At 36.1% G+C, this 20,452-nt stretch overlaps 1 protein-coding gene across 1 annotated transcript in view; it reads left to right on the plus strand.

Annotated features, from left to right (window-relative positions):
* LOC135273383 (collagen alpha-1(XXIV) chain-like) overlaps positions 1 to 18,149 on the plus strand; it is a 28,266-nt gene extending 10,117 nt beyond the window's left edge. Inside the window, exons 4-8 of the mRNA XM_064372164.1 lie at positions 1,497 to 1,550; positions 2,121 to 2,174; positions 3,561 to 3,614; positions 3,774 to 3,881; positions 16,686 to 18,149. Coding sequence (XP_064228234.1) covers positions 1,497 to 1,550; positions 2,121 to 2,174; positions 3,561 to 3,614; positions 3,774 to 3,881; positions 16,686 to 16,841 — 426 coding nt within the window. The 3' untranslated portion in view covers positions 16,842 to 18,149. The remainder of the gene's footprint in view (positions 1 to 1,496; positions 1,551 to 2,120; positions 2,175 to 3,560; positions 3,615 to 3,773; positions 3,882 to 16,685) is intronic.
* The last annotated feature ends 2,303 nt before the right edge of the window (positions 18,150 to 20,452 follow it).

The following is a 20,452-nucleotide window of genomic DNA, read 5'->3' on the forward strand; positions in this document are numbered from 1 at the left end:
CTTTCATTCTAGGATATTATATACCCTGTATAGAAGAATACTGAGACATTACCCAGTATAGGATATATTTTGGAATTATAAGCTAAATTTATTAGAAATATGCAATCATTTTATTTCTATTGTTTATAACTTTAGCACTAAATAAATTAAAGAAATTCTTCCCTTCCTTGGCTGCTGTGAAACTGCTCTCTCTTGATTTGCCACTTCACCTTCTCATTAGCCTTTCTCAGTCTTGACATGAAGTTGCCCTTTTACTTCCTTGGCTTAGTGATCCTACATCACAGTGACTTTAATTACCAATGTCACTCTGATAGCTCTCAGCTTACTAGCTCCATTGTATGCCTCTCTCCTCAGATTCAATTACTGATTTCCCGTTATCTTTTTAACTATCCACCTAGATATCCCACAGTCAGCTAAAATTCAAAATATCTAAACCAAATTCATTACTTTCCCACTGTTCTTCCTCTTTTGATTCATATCTCAATGAAAGATATCCCTTTTACCCAATAACACAAAACTGAGAGTCATCCTGGACTCCTTCTTCTACCTAATCCTCTCTAATCAGCCATCTTTTTATTTTGAATGGGCCTCTCCCTGCCCATTCTCTCTTAAGTCTACCCTTTCCTTTGTATCCCTATTGCCAGTGCACTAGCCCCCACATTCTTATGCCATGTCTCCTCCAGCTCCTAATATTCCATCATCTACTTGCTGCCAGTTTATCTTTTTTATATCATTCATTTCCTTTAAATGTTTCAAGAGCTCTCATGGCCTTTAGGATAAAATACCAGTTTCTTAACATGATAAGTAATGGTTTTCATGATCTAATTTCTGCAGACCTGTTCACCTGGAACGCCAATAAAACTTCTCCCCAAAGGAAAGCGGGGGCACACATAGCGTGCTCACAGATAAAGTAAACATCTCTAGGAGACAAAAATAGTTATAACATCAGCAATTGTAGGAACTTTAGGCCTGGAAATAGCCAGAGGTTGCAAGAAGTTATATGTTCTCAAAGTAAAGAAAACTGAAGGCTTCCCAACAAAAATGAACCCACCATGAAAGAAGGCTGGAAAAGAAGCTCAGAGTGTGTGTGTGTGTGTGTGTGTGTGTGTGTGTGTGTGTTATAATATGAAAAAATCTCTTATTTGCATATTTTTTATGAAACCAATAAGAAAAAATGAATTTTTTTAAGGAAGTGGATTCCTAAAGGCACAACAGAAAGGGAGAGGAGGAACAAATCCCTTTGAATGAGGTTTAAAGAATGAGAGAAAGGATTAGAAGAAACAGGTCTTAAAATTCTTAATCTTAAGTGAAGTTGTTTTGACATTTGAACTGTTAAAGGGTGTCAGAAACTATCTGTTCTTATGCTATGAAGTTTATAAAGGGACAGCAATTATGCCCTTTTGAACACAGATAGCTCACCCTTGAGTTCAGTGTTACCATCATCTTCTTAGGAGATTGTTATTGCCTTTGTAATGTGTCAGATTATTCTCTTGTAGGGACCTCCAGGCATTGAGGGAGAGTCTGGTCTGCAAGGCGAGCCAGGTGCAAAGGTAACCTTCTAAAAAATAAAGGAGAGTCTCTAAACTTTCACTATTGAATCCCCAACATTTGTCACCTTTGAATCCCCTACATTTGCCAACTTGAAAGCAGGTGGGAGCCCCCAGATAAAAACAGGAAGTGTTTTGGAACTCCTATTCCTTATGACAGCAGTCCCCAACCTATTTGGCACCAGGGAACAGTTTCGTGGAAGACAGTTTTTCCACAGACCGTGGTGGAGCAGGGGATTGTTTGGGGATGAAACTGTCCCACCTCGGATCATCAGGCATTAGATTCTTATAAGGAATGAGCAACCCAGATCCCTCAAATGCACAGTTCATAATAGGGTTTGTGCTCCTATGAGAATCTAATGCTGCCACCGATCTGACAGGAGGTGGAGCTCAGACGGTAGTGCTGGCTCACCAGCTGCTCACCTCCTGTTGTGTAGCACAGTTCTTAACAGGCCTTGGACAGGTATCCTCTACAGCTCAGGCACTGGGGACCCCTGCCTTATGACATGCCCTCCATAATTAGACATGCAGTCTTAGTAGAAAAGAGTTTAATCTTTCCCTTTGTTTATTCAGGGAGATGTTGGAATTGCAGGCAGTGTTGGAGGAACTGGGGAACCAGGGTTACGGGTGAGTGCCCTTTGGAAACCTTTTTAATACACTAGCTCGCTTCTTTCAGAGACTCAAAACTTACTAGTCTAAGCACTTTAATAAATAGCAGAATAACCCTTTCTGATACATTATAGAAAATGTTTGGTTTTATTTCATAATTTCAAATGCTGCATGCCAAACCTTGTCCCTATTCTAATTCAGTAGCATTTAGTCTTAACCTCATATCTCCTTTTCTCAAAATCAGGTATACTCTGTAGAACCCTTGCCAAAAATGCGGGGTCACAGTAATTGTCACTAATGTTCGCATTAAGAAGAAATTAATAAATACCAGTGATCAACTCTCAGGATGGTTCCTGACCTAACAAGACAGATAAAAGATTGAAGTCTAACTTACAGATTTAATTTGGTCTAAGAAAACCCAAACCTTTTAGCACACTGGTTAGGTGAAGAAAAAATTTTTTAAATAAAAAATAAGAAAAATAAAACATGAAAAAAAAAACTCATGATCATGCAAAGCTAACAAGATGCAAGGACATAATTGTAAATTATTGCAATTAGATAGCTTTGAGAAGTTATGCTAATAGAGACAGGCTTTATTTTGAGCTGTGGTAAGGAGTTTTTTCCTAAGATAATTTTAAGAGACATTTGTTCACTAAAAGGCAAAGTAGGGAGATAAGTTTTGTATCTGGCTTTTTCCTTTTTCCTTTCTTTTTTTTGTGTGTGGGATGGGTGATTGGGAGGTGAGGATAATAGAAATGTCAGTGACAGTAAAGATGGAGCAACTATAAATCAGCGCTAATTAATTTACTTTTAAATAATTTCAGTATCAAGAGAGCCAGTCTTACCTTAATAGCTTCAAGAATGGCTCTACATTTCTGCAAGTTCCATATCTAAAAAACAACTGATTAATGTACCAGAACATTAATCTTTACCTCTGTACCTCTCTACTGAAAGGGAGAAAATATGGAAACTCTAAAAATCTGGTAGAGTGGTCATAACTGAATCAAGTTATATTAACCTATGTAAATTCAATACAGCAAAGCACTATAACTTTATGACATGCAGTATTTACATTTCTTGAACTCAGAAACACAAGTCTAGCTGTATAAAGTTCCAGAGCTACCAAATGGATATATATCACCTTTAATTATCTAAAATGTATTAATATTCTGGGATCATTTTATATTTGAATTTATGACACTCTGAATCATGAAATCATCTTCAGAGCTATCCAAGGCAAGCTAAATCATACTCATTATACTGTCAAATTCTCTTTAGAAATAAAGTAGTAGAAATAAATGAACACAAATTTGCTATTTTCCATACAGGCTACAGGCTAAAAATAAAATAAGATGAATTATATAGCAAAAAAATTTTAATTATACTGTTTCTGCTACAAAATAGGGTGAGCCAGGAGCTCCTGGAGAAGAAGGTCTCCAAGGAAAAGATGGGTTAAAGGTAAGTTATACTTTTAACATTATATATAAAATAGATGTTTGGTAAAATCTTTAAAATATTAGACATCATTATTTTTGTGTGCCAAACAAAAACCTGCTTATTGTGTAGCATAATTATTTCATTGCATTCCTTTATAAAAAAATTTTTATTGCATTACAGGGAGTTCCAGGAGGAAGGGGAATTCCTGGAGAGGATGGAGAAAAAGGAGAGATGGGCTTACCAGGAATTATAGGGCCCTTGGGTAGATCAGGCCAAATGGGCCTTCCAGTAAGTACTGCTGTGTTCACTTTCAAATACTAAGTGAACTCACTGCCTGTATGTGTACACATGCACACACGTACACACACTCTGACCTCCTTATATATCCAGTGGGTAATTGTATATGTGGAACTGTGGCTTGAGAGGACAAGTCAAGAACTGATTATCAGCCCTCCTAAGATTCAAAGAGGAAAGATACTTTTTCCATAAGCCACAGAACTTTTGTCATAAAATATTTATGAAGCAATCTTTTATGTTGTCTCAAACTTAGTTTTATTAAATATTTTGGATCTTTATTCATATAACTGACATTATGATTGTAGAATAATATCCTAAGGATGAAACAAGAAATTCTTTGCAAGCATAATATGAGCTATCATATCTGATCCTAAATTTTGGTATTACTTCAAGGGAAATTCTAAACATCATATTGAACAAATTCTCTTACCTCACAGCAAATGGAAGATGTGAATAAATAATGAGATTTGCAGCTGAGCAAGATGGCTCACACCTGTAATCTCAGCACTTTGGGAAGCCAAGGCAGGCGGATCACCTGAGGTCAGGAGTTTGAGACCAGCCTGGCCAACATGATGAAAACCCCGCTTCACTATAAATACAAAAATTAGCCAGGCACCATGGTGTGCACCTGTAATCACAGCTACTTGGGAGGCTGAGGCAGAATTGCTTGAACCTGGAAGGCAGAGGTTGCAGTGAGCCAAGATCTTGCCACTGCACTCCAGCCTGGGAGACAGAGTGAGACTCCGTCTCAAAATAGAGAGAGAGAGAGAGAAAGAGAGAGAGAGAGAGAAAGATAGCATCTTTTTTGCTTAAATGCTTAATTTATATTTGTTATGTTCTTCCAGATATAGCCTCTCTGGTCATTCTGCTGTTTCATTTGACTGTTCACTTTTTCTTGTATCCTGTCTTTAAACATGGATTCTCCTCAAAGTTATTATCTTTACTTCTCTAAATGTTCATGACTTTGGAGATACTCTCCTATCTTGGAAGTCTTGCCTTTTGATGCTACCAGAAAATGCTTTCTCTTTCCTCTGGACTCTGGCAGTTTTATTCTGCCTTTTAAAGATTGCAACATTTAAGCATATGGGTCTTTTCTCCAGGAGGAAACAGAGCTCTTCAAAACCAGATGCTCTGTCTTTACTCCTTTCCATAAACCACGATACTCTGTGCACCAGTATTTCCACATGGGGGCTCAGTAAAGACTGAGGAACTAATTATGAGTAAACTGATCATACGGGTAGACTGGAAGACAAAGTAGCGGTTTACAGAGTTTATAATTTTCAGCTTTTTTTCTGTCCTTCTCTTTTCCTCTGGTTTCTAACCTGCAGATCACTGAATGGGCCCTGCCCCAGTGAACTCAGTTAGGTTTGCAAGACTAATACGAAAGCTCTATCTGGAAGAATACAACAAATATCATAAATGAAACACAAACTACCTGTCTTAACCATTCACATTTATCAATGACTATAATTTCTTTAGCAGCAATTAAACTAATGTTATAACACATCTACCCCAAAATAATAGCAAAATAACATTTGAAGAATGAAGATAAACCAGAAGTATAAGATATTTTTGAGCACTGGCAAATGGAATCTTTTTTCTCTTCAGTTTTATTGTAGTAGGTGCCCATTTCTTCTCTATCCGGCCCTCTCAGTCCTGGAGAACTGTGGTGGGTGTTCCACCACAGCAAATACAAAATATTTATAAGTCCTCCCAAAAATTATCTTCCTTTTTTTTTTTTTTTTTTTTTTGAGATGGAGTCTCACTCTGTTTCTCAGGCTGGAGTGCAACGGCATGATCTGAGTTCACTGCAACCTCCGCCTCCTGGGTTCAAGTGATTCTCCTGCCTCAGCCTCCCGAGTAGCCGGGACTACAGATGCATGCCACCACACCCAGCTAATTTTTATATTTTTAGTTGAGACAGGGTTTTACATGTTGGCCAGGCTGGTCTTAAACTCCTGACCTCAAGTGAACCACCTGCTTTGTCCAAAGTGGTGAAATTACCATGCTTAGCCCCCAAAATTATCTTAAACATCATTAGTCCAAACACTAAACAATGTAATTTCACTTATATATTGTCATAGAATCCTCCCAAGAGCCTATAGATGTTATTATTCCCTATTTTACAACTGGGAAAAAAACTTAGAAAAAGCTAAGAGATTTGTACAAGATAATGTAGCAGATGGCACTGCTTTAAAATAATAAATAAATTATTAATAAAGAATTTTTTTTACACAGAGTCTCACTCTGTCACCCAGGCTGGAGTGCAGTGGCATGATCTTGGCTCACTGCAACCTCTGCCTCCCGAGTTCAAGTGATTCTCCTACCTCAGCCTCCCAAGTAGCTGGGCTTACAGGTACCCATCACCACACCCACCTAATTTTTGTAATTTTAGTAGAGATGGGGTTTCACCATATTGTCCAGGCTGGTCTCAAACTTCTGAATTCAAGTGTTCCCCCCGCTTTGGCATCCCAAAGTGCTGGGATTATAGACGTGAGCTACTACACCTGGGTGATAAAGAAATTTCTTTATAATTTCTTTATTTTCTGACCTTGTATCTCTAAGCCTCCCTTGCCCATGTGGTAACCAGCTTTGGCCATGTATTTTGCCTTTCTAGAGTTCTCAATAATTTTCATCTTTGTTAGAAGACTCATCCTTCTTCCATTAGCATCAGGCCTGGACCCACAGAGAAGCCAAGTAACAAATGCCAAGAACGTGTGATTATCTTCCTGATAACTCTTGTCAAATTTGTTTTTATGTTAAAAAACCATCAACAGTTATGCATACTTTAGCATGTATTTTTAAAATATCAACTGGCATAGTTCCCTAGCAGAATCCTAAGAGTTCATAGGAAGGGAAAAAAACAGAACTAAGAAAAGGGAAGGTCTGAACATATACCATAGGCTAACACAGCAAGGAATCCCAAAGAGGGCTGCTACAGTATGACAGCTGGTGACGGGCAGAGCAGTGATGAAAAAGGGGCTCAAAACAAGGCATGGAAAAATGATAAACACAGGTTTCTTCTGCTTCATAGTGTTTCCCAGGAAAAATCATGCCTTGTACACATCTTTGGTGCCTTTTTTTAGTCACACCACATGTGTGTGTTTTTTATTCTTTTTGTTGTTCTCTTTGGAATTTTAAATGGTTTTCAGCTTATAAACACAATAAAAATACCATGGCATATTTTTTCAAAAGAGTTTTGCGATCCAAGGAACTACTGCTTAATCAGACAGCCTGATGCTGGATTTATTTTTGCACTTTAAAAATTCTTCCTTAGGCAGTGTCACAAAGATGCTACCTTGGATTCATACAAAACAAACAAGAAAGAGAGTAAGAAAAAGAAATAAAACCTTTTTTTTTTTTTTCAAGAAAAGAAAAGATCTTACCTCCTAGAAGATTGAGGAATGAGATCTGGATTGAAAAATAAAGCAAGGGAAGCATCAGTATGAATTCCAAATCCAGGAGTTAGAGTTCTTTAAACAGAAAAAAAAAATGTATATTTTATGCTTGAATCTTCTGCTAAAATGTTCAGTTGCCTAAATACATAACTCTGTGTGAGAAAAGAATTGGGAAGCATCTGAAAAGAAACATCTGCCTGACTTATGGTCTGTTATCTATGCTAAAAAATCTACCACTGTGTTATCTAAGATCTGAACAGATGTGTGACCATGAACTCCTAAATTGGATGTATTCAAATGAAATTGTCCTGTTTTATATGTTTAGGACAAAATTTGGTTGGATTTATTGAAATGTAGTTTTTACTGTCTGTTTAAGGTGGTGTGATATTAGGTAGAGGTGACTATCTTGAGAGAAGATAAAATGAAATAAAGTGCCCTTCTCAAATAAGGTTTTTAAATAAGATCCTAAAAGTGAAGTCATAAGATGAGAAGAATATCAATAGTTAGAAAAGAATGATAAGATATACCTGTCTCTTATTTCTAACAGTTTCCTTGGAAACAATCAGTCGGGTTAATGGCATTAAGTGACATCATGGAGTAAATGGTTATCTAAATCTTTATCATCTGAATGGTTTCTGTGACTCTGGTGTTAGGCTTGTTTATTCTGAACAGCCTAATACCATTTTGTAACATACATTATAAAGCAACACAAATAGGAAGCCCTGCACTGACCACTGTGTCCCTGATAGCCCACTGTACATTGTTGAGTGAGTCGTTCTTTGGTTTATATATTCACACATGATACAAAATAAAGGGGTTGGAGCTATGCAGAACTTCCCGAGACGGTTGTGTCAGGAGGGATGCTAAGTTAGCAGGGCCCTGTTTTTTCTATTCCTGTATCAGTCAGGAAAGAACCTTGTATGTCTTTTTAACATAGATTTTCTTTGGAAGTAAAAATTCCATGGCTTTTTAAAAAGTGTTATCTTAGACTTTCTAAATTTTTATTCAGCCTTACAGACTGTGATTTTATAAAATGTTTTTGTTCATTCATGAATTTCATGAAGTTTTTGAGTACCTTCTATGGCCAAGAACTCTACTAAACATTGAGGATACAGTGGGGAACAAGACTACCAAGTTTCCTGATTCTCAGATGTTATAATCTAATGAAGAAGACTGACAGATTAAAAGATCATTGCAATGCCTGTAATCCTAGTACTTCGGGAGGCCTAGGTGGGCAGACCACGAGGTCAATAGATCGAGACCATCCTGGCCAACATGGTGAAACAACGTCTCTACTAAAATACAAAAATTAGCTGGGCGTGGTGGCGCACGCCTGTAGTCCCAGCTACTCAGGAGGCTGAGGCAGGAGAATTGCTTGAACCCGAGAGGTGGAGGTTGCAGTGAGCCCAGATTGTGCCACTGCACTCCAGCCTGGCGCCTGGTGACAAAGCAAGACTCTGTCTCAAAAAAAAAAAAATCATTGCAGATTGTGATAATGCAATAATGAAAATAAATGTAGTAATAAAAGAGAATAACTTATTATGAGTTGAAAAGCCAACTAGTTAGAGAACATATTTCAGCTAGGGTAGTGAGAGAAGTCTTCTCTGGATAGGGGACAATTACATTGAGACCTAAAGAATAAAAAGGAGCCTATCATGCAAAGAACTGTGGGAGGATCCTTCAAGATAGATAAAGCAGCAAGGGCTGAGATAGAGAGGTGAGAATGAGCTAAGTATTTTTAGAAAACTAAATGAAAGCTCTTACAGCTGCAGCATAATAAATAGTGAAAAGTTGTTTGAGATGAGCTTGAAGAAATAGGTAGGGAGTAGATCATGAAGGACTTTTTAAGCCATGATAAGAAATTTGAGTTTTATTCAAAGTGTGGTTAGTGTTATTGTCTATCTCAAGAAATGAAACAAATTACAGGAAAAGAACAAAATAAATTTCATTTAGGAAAGCACATTGTATGCCAAGACAATTCAATGAGAGAAAGAATTGTCTTTTCACCAAATAGTGCTGGAACAACTGGATAGCCACATGCAAAAGAATAAAGTTGAACCCTTCCTCGTACTACAGAAAAAAATGAACTCAAAATGAGTCATAGGCCTAAATGTAAAAGCTAAAACTGTAAAAGTCTTAGAAGAAAACATAGGCATACATCTTCTAAGATAAATTGAACTTCATTAAAATTAAAATTTTTTGATTCAAAGGACATAATCAAGAAAGTAAAAGGTCAACTCACATAATGGGAGCAATACTTGAAAATATCATATATGATAAAGGACTTGTATCCAGAAAATATTAACAGTCTGATAATAAGATAATTAACATAAATGAAACATGGACAGACTTAAATCTCTCCAAAGAAGATATACAAATGGCTAATAAGTACATGAAAAGATGCTCAATATCATTGCAAATATCAGAAAAATGCAAATCAAAACTGCAATGAGATACCACTTCATACCTACTAGGATAGTTAGGGTTCATGAGGATATAGAGAAATTGGAACCCTTATACATTGCTGATAAGATATAAAACCTGCAGTTTCTTTGTAAACCAGTTTGGCATTTCCACAAAATGTCAAACATGGACTTACCTTATGACCCGGCAGTTCCATTTCTAGGTATATATGTCCAAGAGAGTTGCATTCAAACAAAAACTTGTACATGAATTTTCACAGCACATGGTTTATAATAGCTAAAAAGTAGAAACCCAAATGGACAACATCTGATGAATTAATAAATAACATGTTAAATATTGTTTGACAATAAAAAGGAATGGTGTATAAGTACATAGTACAACATTGATAAACGTTGAAAACATTATGCTAAATGAAAGAAGCAATTCACCAGAAACCACGTATTGTACTTTTATATGAAATGTCCTAAATGGGCGAACCTATCCATATAGAAAGTGGATTAGTGATTGCCTAGGGCTAGAGGGGTCAGGAAGAAATGGGGAATGACTTCTTATGATTATGAGATTTTTGGGGGGAGTGATGAAAATGTTCTAAAATTGATTTTGGTAATAGTTGCATGACTATGTGAATACATTAAAATCATTGAATTGTGCACATTAAATGGGCACATAATTCATATACATGATATGTGGATATCATGTATGAATATATATGTATCATGTGGCTGTCACATATATAAGTGTAAATTATTCCTCAGTAAAGCTGTTTTAAAAAACAGATATAATGTGATACTTCTGAGACAAAACAGCTACTTTCACAAAGTCTATAATAGGGAGCCCCAACTGGTTCCTCTGTTTTATCAGTAAGCAACAGCAAGCTAACTATTCTCAATTAACAGGACATAGATAAATGACATATTCAAATTGTATAAAATAGCATTTTTTAAAGGGATGGGGTTCTTGCTAGGTTGCCCAGGCTAGACTTAAACTCCTGGGCTTAAGGAATTCTTCTACCTCAGCCTCCCAAGTAGCTATGACTATAGACACACACCAAAAAAAATATAGTGTTCTTATTTCTATAATTATTGAATAAATCCTACATTGTAAAAAAAAAGTTGTTATTTTTCCTATATGCCCTGCAAGCCTCTAGATACACAGATGGGTTGCAGTGGGCAATGTTAACTTTTAAAAGCCAACATTTTGGAGCAAAATATTACTTATGAATTTCAGGAAAAGCACTAAAATAAACCAACCTACTAGCAGTAAATATTTACATCCCCCCAAAAAACTATAATAACAACATATCCTTGAAGAGAAAAGTAGTGAACAAATAGTCAGGGGAGACCTTTCTGATTATAATAACAAGAAAATACAATATAGAATAAGGCAACACATAATGGGTTCTTTAAATATGTGTAGAAATTTACTGTGCAAAAATTCCTAATAGATTCATATACATTGTTCCCTAGAAGCTAAAAAATATTAGAAAAAATCTCTCACTATACTTTACCTTTTACTCACAAACTTTGGTTTTACTTTCAATATTTAGTGCCTGTTCTTTAAAATGTTATTTTCTTACTAGTGAATACCTAATAGATTAGCTTACTGTCTAATTAGGGTTAATTATTTTCATATTTAGGCATACATTCTGTCATTCATTTATTCATTCATTAAATGTTTATTAAGACAGACACGGTTATGGATGTTAATGTTACAGTGGTGAACAAAACAGTCAAGGTTCATGCTGTCATGATGAAATTTATCAGAATTTATATTCTAATGTGGGAAGTCAATGTAAGCATGAATGTAATTTTGGTAGTGATAAGTGCTGTGAAGGAAACAAAAGATTGGGTGCAGTGAATTTAATATATTCACACCCATATTGGGTGCCTATTATCCCAGCACTTTGGAAAGCTGAGACAGGAGGATCACTTAAACCCTGGAGTTCAAGACCAGCCTGAGCAACATAAAGAGACTCTTATATCTACCAAAATTTTTTAAAATTTTGCTGGTATGGTGGCTTACACCTGTGATCCCTGCTACTTGAGAGGCTGGGGTTGGAGGATCTGCTTGAGACTACTGGGAGATCAGGGCTGCAGTAAGCCATGATCACAGAGAAAGATGGATGGATGGATGGATGAATGGATGGATGAATGGGTGGAAGGAAGGGAGGAAAGGAAGGAAGGAGGAGGGAGGGATGGAGGGAGGGAGAGGGAGGGAGGGAAAGAAAAAGGAAGGAAGGAAAGAAGAGAAAGAAAGGGAAAGAAATAGAGAAAAAGGAGAAAGAAGAGAGAAAAGAGAAAGAAAAAGAAAGAAAAATAGAGGAAGGAAGGAAGGGGAAGGGAAGGAAGGAAAGAAAGGGAAAGAAGAGAAAAGAGAAGAAAAGAAAGAAAGAGAGAAAAAAGAAAATATGTTGTTGGGATGTGGAGTGACTAGGTAAAGGGGCTGCCTACTTGGGGTGGTCACAGAAGTACTATCTGACACTGCATTGAGCCAGACACCTAAGCATGGAGAAAGCCAGCTACGTGATTATCTCAGGAAAAGAGATTTCTAAGTAGAGGAAATATCTAATGCGAAGACCCTAAGACAGAAGGGGTCTTGATCTATTTTTAAAAAGAGAAAAGAAAAAAAAATGGAAAAAATCCCTATATCTGGAGTATAGTAAATAATTGGAAAACATGATGCCAGAGAAATGTAGGAGCCAGATTGTAAGGTATTACAGACCATGATAAGAGGTTTGGCGATTGTTCTCATTGCAATGCACGGTCATTTGGAATGTTTTGAGCAGGGAGAAGGGTGTGATTAAAATGGTTAGTGATTATTTGGGCTATTGTGAAGAAGAGAATTATGGTGGGTAAAAGTACACCAAATTACTTAGAAAGCTTTGGCAGTAGTCTAGATGAAAAATGATGGCGGCTTGGAATATGAGAAAACACAGTATAAGTGAATAATGATCAGATTCAACACATATTTTAGAGGCATAGCTGACTGAATTTGCTCATATCATCACCATCCACTGTCTAAACACCCCGAGGTGGACAAGCACACAAACAAGTGGCCCAGGATTGCCTATTGGTTTCAAGGCATGGAATGGCCAGATTTTTAAAGTAAACACTCTACTTGAACCTAAAGTGCTTTCAGATGACTGCAAGGTAAGGAAATGGCACTTTTAGAATTGTTGAATATAACTAATTTAAAATCGATATAACCATAAATTAGAATAATTAGAGTAAGTCTTTAATTACAAACTGCAGATACAGAAGGGTAGTAAGTTTTAATGTGCCTGACTTGTAACTGCATTTTTCAGAATGAATCATTTGTTTATATCATACCTTGTCAACTTGCATCATACCAATTGGTCTTAGATTTTTACATGCAAAACAGGTGTTAATACATAAATTTAATTTTTATTCTCTATATGAAATAATTATACCTGGATGGATGGATGGACAGATAGATGGCAGATAGATAGATAGATAGATAGATAGATAGATAGATAGATGATAAATAGTCAATGCATTTGGATAAATATTTTCATGTTTTCACTGCTATAACTCTACATCTCATTATTGCATAAAAGGCAAGTTATAGAGGCAGGTAAGTTTTATTTCATTCTGTCAATCCCTATACCTGTTACCAAATATGGGTATAATTACATATTGGCTCACCCCACCAGTCAGAATTTGAACTGTAGCCTATTTTTTTGCATTAAAATTAAATAATGAAGCCAGGCATCATGGCTTATGCCTGTAATCCCAGCACTTTGGGAGGCCAAGGCAGTCAGATCACTTGAGGTCAAGAATTCAAGACCAGCCTGGCCAACATGGTGAAACCCCATCTCTACTAAAAATACAAAAATTAGCTGGGCATGTTTGGTGGTGGGTACTCGTGATCCCAGCTACTTAGGAGACTGAGGCGGGAGAATCGCTTGAACCCAGGAGACGGAGGTTGCAGTGAGCCAAGATTGCACCACTGCATTCCAGCCTGGGTGACAGAGTGAGACTATGTCTCAAAATAAATAAACAAATAAATAATGGGGCGGGCGGGCACTATGGGGCATGCCTCTAATCCCAGTACTTAGGGAGGCTGAGGTGGGTGGTTCACTTGAGGCTAAAAGTATGAGACCAGCCTGGTCAACATGGAGAAACTCTGTCTCTACTAAAAATACAAAAATTAGCCAGGCATGGTAGCACACGCCTATAATCCCAGCTACTTGGGAGGCTGAGGCACAAGGATCGCTTGAAACCGGAGGCAGAGGCTGCAGTGAGCTGAGATTGTGCCACTGCACTCCATTCTGGGCAACAGAGCAAAACTCTGTCTCAAAAAATAATAATAATAATTAAATAATGGATATTATGAAAAATCTGTAATTTTAAAACACTATTTCTTAGAGCAGGTGTTGACAAACTACGTTCAACAGACCAAGTCTGGCCTTCCACCTGTTTTTGTGAATAAATTTTTATTGGAACACAGCCACCCTTAATTCATTTACTTATTGTCTGTGGCTGTTATGACACTGCAGTGGCAGAGTTGAGTAGATGTCACAGAGACTGCAGGGCCCACAAAACCTAAAATATTTACTCTCTGGCTTTTTAGAGAAGAGTTTGTTGACCCCTGTTTTAAAGAACAGAGTTGTCCATTTTATGTATCTATCGTTAATTATTTTAAGTAGCTTCATTTCCTGTCCTTGTGTACTGTCGAGCCCATGATTTAGCATCTCTTAACATTTCCAAGGTACTCTACTTTTTCATAACATTTTATTTCCAGAAAAATAGTGCTTGAAAAATCATAGGCAAATAGAAGTATATAGCTCTCATTATCTATATTCGAAGAGATCAGTATCATCAACACATTTATTTAACTTGTACTCTCTGGCCCAGAAACATTCAGTGACTCACTAGCACTTCTGAGATACAGTCCAAACTTAGCAACTCCATTCAGTGCTCCCAACAACCAGGCCCCAACCTGCCTTTTTAGCTCAGCCTTTCACTGGCTGTCTGTTGTAAACTATAACCAAACTCATCTGTCACAATAATTATAGTGATAATAATATCAACAGTGCCTACTACTATTTACTAGGGATTTTATTATATGTTAAGTGAACATGCATTACATAGATTATTTTATTTATAATAACATATTCTTTGTAAAGAATATATTATTGGTCCTATTTTATAGGTATGAAAGTAAAGGCCCAGAGAACTTGCTCAAAGTTACTTTGAGCAAAGTAATGCAGCCAATTAGAGTAATTAAAGTAAAAATTTCGTTTTTAAATTGTTTTAAATAAAAGTTAAATTTAAAAATTAAATAAAATTAACGTAGCTAATTAGATAATCATAGTCATGAAGCTAATTAGAGGAGGAACAAGAAATCGGTCCCAGGCATACCGAACTTCAAACCCCAGGCCTCAGTGTTCTGCTAGTGACTTTTGATTGAAACTTTATTTAATCCTTACAAGGCTGTGAGGTAGGTTTGCATTATTCCCATTGTATATGTAGGGAAAGTGACAGTACCAGAATTTCTATCAAAATCTGTCCCAGGTCAAATCCATTAATTTAAACACCATGCTAAACTAATTTTCACAGCCAATTTCTACTTGCCCATTTGTTTTTTAGTTTTTTGTGGTTGTTGTTGTGTGTGTATATTTGTTTTTTAGTTTTTTGTGGTGGTGGTTTTATGTGTATATACATGTGCCTGTTTAACTTATGCCATTCATTTTCTCTGGAATGACCTTCTATACCTCACAATCAAGTGGAAATTTTAGGCATACTTTAAAGCCCATCTATATTCCAAATGTTTTCATTAAGCTTTTCCTGAGTACTCTAGTTAGAAATGAGGAATTTAGTACTCACTATTTACATTTTTTATATTGTACTTTCCATAGATGGTCTTTTTGTTGTTGTTAATTGTTTATGTTTTTACTCTCTTCAACTAGATTTCTAAGCCACTAGAATTCAGAAACCAGAACTAATTTCGTCATCTTTGTATTTCACAAGCAGTGTAAGAACACTGAGGATTATGCCTTAGTCAGCTATGCTACATATACTTAGTATTCAATAAATATTGCTTAAAAGACTTGAATGAATCTAACAGTGCCTTTCACACAGAATTTTAGGTCTTGTTATCGTACCGAGTTTATGACTTTAGGCAAGTAACTTATTTTCAAAGAGCTTCAACTGCCTTAGCTTTAAAATAAGGTGTGTAGCTTAAATAATCTCTGAAGTTCCTTCAAAATTTAAAATTTATATCATGACAATTCTGTGAATAAGTGAATTAGCTCCTAAATAACAGCTTCACAAAACTCATCAATTATGTTTCTCTATTGTGTCTGGTTGAATCTTAATGACAGGATATTTTATGATATATTTTTGTTCCATAGAATTTATTAGAAACAAAAGAGCATATAGTAATAAGAGAAACAGAAAGCCATGGAAGGAAGAGAAGAAAGAGGGAAACTGTATAAATAGAGAGCTACAGAATGGGGGAGAAAAAGAAATCTAAAAGATGATTGCACATAATTATGATTTTAACCATATCTGACTGATTCTGTTTATTTTCTACCTAAAATACAGAGGTTCAAATAGGTTGTTGTCTTTTATTAAAGAAAAATATCCATCCTGAGGAATCAGTCCCAAATAAAGGAAGACAGAACAGATGGTTATTACTCATACTAGGAATATTGCAGCCTTTTAATTCATAGCTGGTTCAATGATTCACAGACAACTGAAGCAGAAGCCTGGCCTTAGCCTCTGGAAGTGAAAAATTAGAACACACAATGCCATTCTCGAGACAGGAATAAGCCCAGGTTGTCAGTTAAATAATAGTAATTTTACCATTTATTGAGCATTGTTCTAGGTACTTTCTATTTATTATTTCTAATCCTTAAAACAAGTTCGCATTATCTATGAAGGGCATTGTCTACTGAAAGTGACTGCTAAGGAAATACATATGAAAGCATTTTGTTCTTATTTTGCAGATTCAAGACGGCAGCTGGCATAAGGCAACATTTCTTTTTAACACCCAGGAACCTAATCAACTTCCAGTGATTGAAGTACAAAAATTTTCTCATCTCAAAACTGAACGAAAGTATTACATTGAAAGCAGTTCTGTATGCTTTCTGCAAAGTCTCTGAATTACTTCTGAATTCATGCTGTTGGTCAGGTAATTCCTGCAGAGAGAGAAATATAGACAGAAAGATGCTGTCATTATGAAATGCATGTAATAAAGCATTGGCTAAATCTTAAAGAATCTCAGGAAGAACAGACTTCCTCCTAAGAAGGAGAAAAGGCATTTTTAAAGGACTATGATTGATAAAGTATTTAATTCTTTTAAAAATTATATTGATCCCAGCTTTCTTAGAGAATTCCCTAGAACTAAAAATTTTTAAATATGGAATTCTTCAGGGTATCTTATATTTTTGACTGAGCGCATAGTACCCATTAGACAGCTGGAGATGCAGAGCACTATGGAGCAATACTGGCTAATGCTTCCAAACGTGCACTGCTTCTGTCTAAAAATTACAAGCCACAGTCTAATATGTCTTATTTTCCAAAACACTAAGCTGTATTCAGGTCCCCAGTGGGCATATACATCTTAGCCGGTGATACCCTACCTCTTACGCGTTGCCTCTTTGTGTTGCTTGGTGCTCTCTCTAAAACAAGGTGCTTATGGCTTTCATAGACTATTTTATTTCCTTTTTCATCTTTGTCATTCTTTAAAAGTATATGTACTGGTTACATCAAGATATGTTTTGGTTGTTAGTACTTATTTTAATTTGTTTGGTCACACACTTAATAACAAGTAAAACTATTTATGTGAAGTTCTTGTTTTATTTTAAAATTCTCTTTGTGTATATGGAATCAAAGCCAGCACATTGTAACCTGTGCTTATACACAAAAGAATTGGGAGATTTTTTGTTTTTGTTTTATTTTTTAAATTGTTGTAAAAATTATTATAGGCCAGCTACATTTAGTAGTAGGTTTGGGGTAGAGATTGGGGGTTGTGCTATACTGTTTTTAAAATTCATGATCATCTGGAATGATGCTTTGTGTATATATATTTTGTAAAGTTTTAATTCAGCAAATTTTTTTAAATTGCTGCTGTTTTAAATTATAAAAACTTTATATTTCTGCTTTTTAGAAATTTTATGTTTTTATAGTATTCATTGATTTCTTTCACTGTACTTAAATTTAGTGTTAGTACTTAAAAAAATTAATTTACCAGTCTTTAAAGCAACATCCAGAAAAAAAAGTATTTTCCCATTTAAAATAGGCTCAGCCAGTTCAATGTTTCCTTGTTATCAGAGAAATATTAGTTCAGTACTGAAAGAAAAATATTATACCTCTCGGTATCTAGAAAAGCTCGTTCATCCATTATAAATATATCTGTAGCCACAGCAAACCACACTTACCTATCTATAATAAAAATGTGCTTTAAATCATTTTGAGTGGTATTTGTTTTTCCTCTTTTGTTACAATATGCTTTTACTCTATGTGATAGCCCCTCTGGCATAGCCTTTCTATGCTATGTATATTTATATTGTTAAGAAATATCTTTTATACACCTGCAAAAGGATTATAGGACCTATTTCCATGACAAAAATAAACTTTCACACATATGATCAAATGATTTTCAACAAGAGTGCCAATGCCATTCAATGGAGAAAGGACAGTTATTTCAACGAATGTTTCTGGGAAAACTGGATAACCACATGCAAAAGAATGATGTTGAACCCTTACCTTATATTACATACAAAAAGTGATTCAAAATGGGAGCAAATATCTAAACAAAAGAGCTAAAGCTATAAAACTCTTAGAAGAACACACAGGAGAAAATCCTTCATGACATTGGATTTGGCAATCATTTCTTGGAATGATACCAAAACATAGCAAGAGAAAAAAAAAATTGAGATCTCTCAGTATTAAAAATTATCCATGCATCAAAGACCACTATCAAGAAAATGAAGAAGGAGCCCAAGGAATATGATAAAATATTTGCAAATCATATATCTGATAAGGAATTAATATCCAGAATATATAAAGAACTCCAGTGACTCAACAACAGAAGAACTAGCAACCCAATTTAAAGAATGGGCAAAGGACTTAAATAAACATCTCTCCAAAGATATTGAAATGGCCAATGAATAAAAAGATGCTGGCTGGGCACAGTGGTTCATGCCTGTAATCCCAACATTTTGGGAGGCTGAGGTGGGAAGATTGCTTGAGTCCAGGAGTTCAAGACCAACCTGGGAAACATAGTGAGATACAATCTCTACAAAAAAAATTTCTAAAAATTAGCTAGGTATGGTGGCACACACGTGTAGTCCTAACTATTTAGGAAACTGAGGCAGGAGGATCACCTGAGCCCAGGAAGTTGAAGTTGTGATGAGCCACAATCACGCCACTGCATTCTAGCCTGGGTGACAGAGTGAGACACTGTCTCCAAAAACAAAAAAAAAAAGAAGAAAAGAAAACAGAAGATGCCCCAAATCAATAGTCATTGGGGAAATGCAAATCAAAACAAACCACCAGGAGGTACAAATTCTGTGGTATAAGGCAAAAATATGTTGATCTTTATCCCTGTTTCCTGGCACAGGGGTCCTGAGACTCCTGGAATTTTCTAAGTGAGACGAGTGTCTTCTGTTATTTATAATGCGCCCTTTTCAATCACACCTGATGTTAATAAGGTTTTCTAGAGTGGGACCCCTTAAGAGCCTCAGGATGGAACTGGTCCCCAGAAAGACCAACTCATGAGAGGGTTGAGACTTTCAGTCCCACCTACCGACCCCAGGGAAGAGGGGAGGGCAGGCCCTGGAGATGGAGCGCTGTAAAAACTGTTCAACAGTGAGATTTAGAAAGCTTTCGGTTTGGTGAACTCATTAACTTGCTGGGAAGATGATATGCCCAGTAGGGAATGGAAGCTCTGCTCTATACTCCCCATACTTTGCCCTGTGCATCTCTTCCAGTGCACTGTTCCTAAGTTATAATAAGCTAGTAAACATAAGTAAAGTGTTTCCCTGAGTTCTGTAAGCCATTCTAGCAAACTATTGAACATGAGGAGGGACATGATGGAAACCTACCATTTGAAGTTGGTTGGTTAGAATTACGGATGGCCTGGGACTTGCAATTGGCATCTGAAGTGGGAACTGAACCCATTAATCTATGGAACCTGATGCTAATTTCAGGCAGTGTCAGAATTAACTTAAATTGTTGGACATCCAAACTGGTGTCTGAAGAATCTGAGAATTGGTTGTTAGTGTTGGAAAACACCCCAGAACTTTACACCCATTAGGATGGCTATTTTAAAACTAAAAGGAAAATAACAAGTGTTCTCAAAGATGTGGAAATTGAAAGCCTTGTGCATAACTTGTGAGAATGTAAAATGGTACAACCGTTGCACAAAATAGTTTGGTGGTTACTTAAAAAAGGGGTATGTGTGTGTATATATATATCTGTGTGTGTGTGTGTGTGTGTGTGTATGTATATAGCTTTATATACATATAAAGCTAAATGTAGAATTACCATATCATCCAGCACTTCTCCTACATCTAGGTATATACCCAAAAGAATTGAAAGCAGTGATTCAAATAAATATTTGTATATCAATGTTTGTTGGAAGCATTATTACAATAGCCAAAAGGGATGAACAAAAAAAACCCAAAAACACACACACAAAAACTCTATATACCTACCGTCTAATAAAATGTTAATAAAAAATGAATAGGTAAACAAAATGTGGTATATA

This window comes from Aotus nancymaae, unplaced genomic scaffold (genome assembly GCF_030222135.1).
Source record: "Aotus nancymaae isolate 86718 unplaced genomic scaffold, 86718_ANA_hifiasm-v0.15.2.pri h1tg000007l, whole genome shotgun sequence".
NCBI classification, from domain to species: domain Eukaryota; kingdom Metazoa; phylum Chordata; class Mammalia; order Primates; family Aotidae; genus Aotus; species Aotus nancymaae.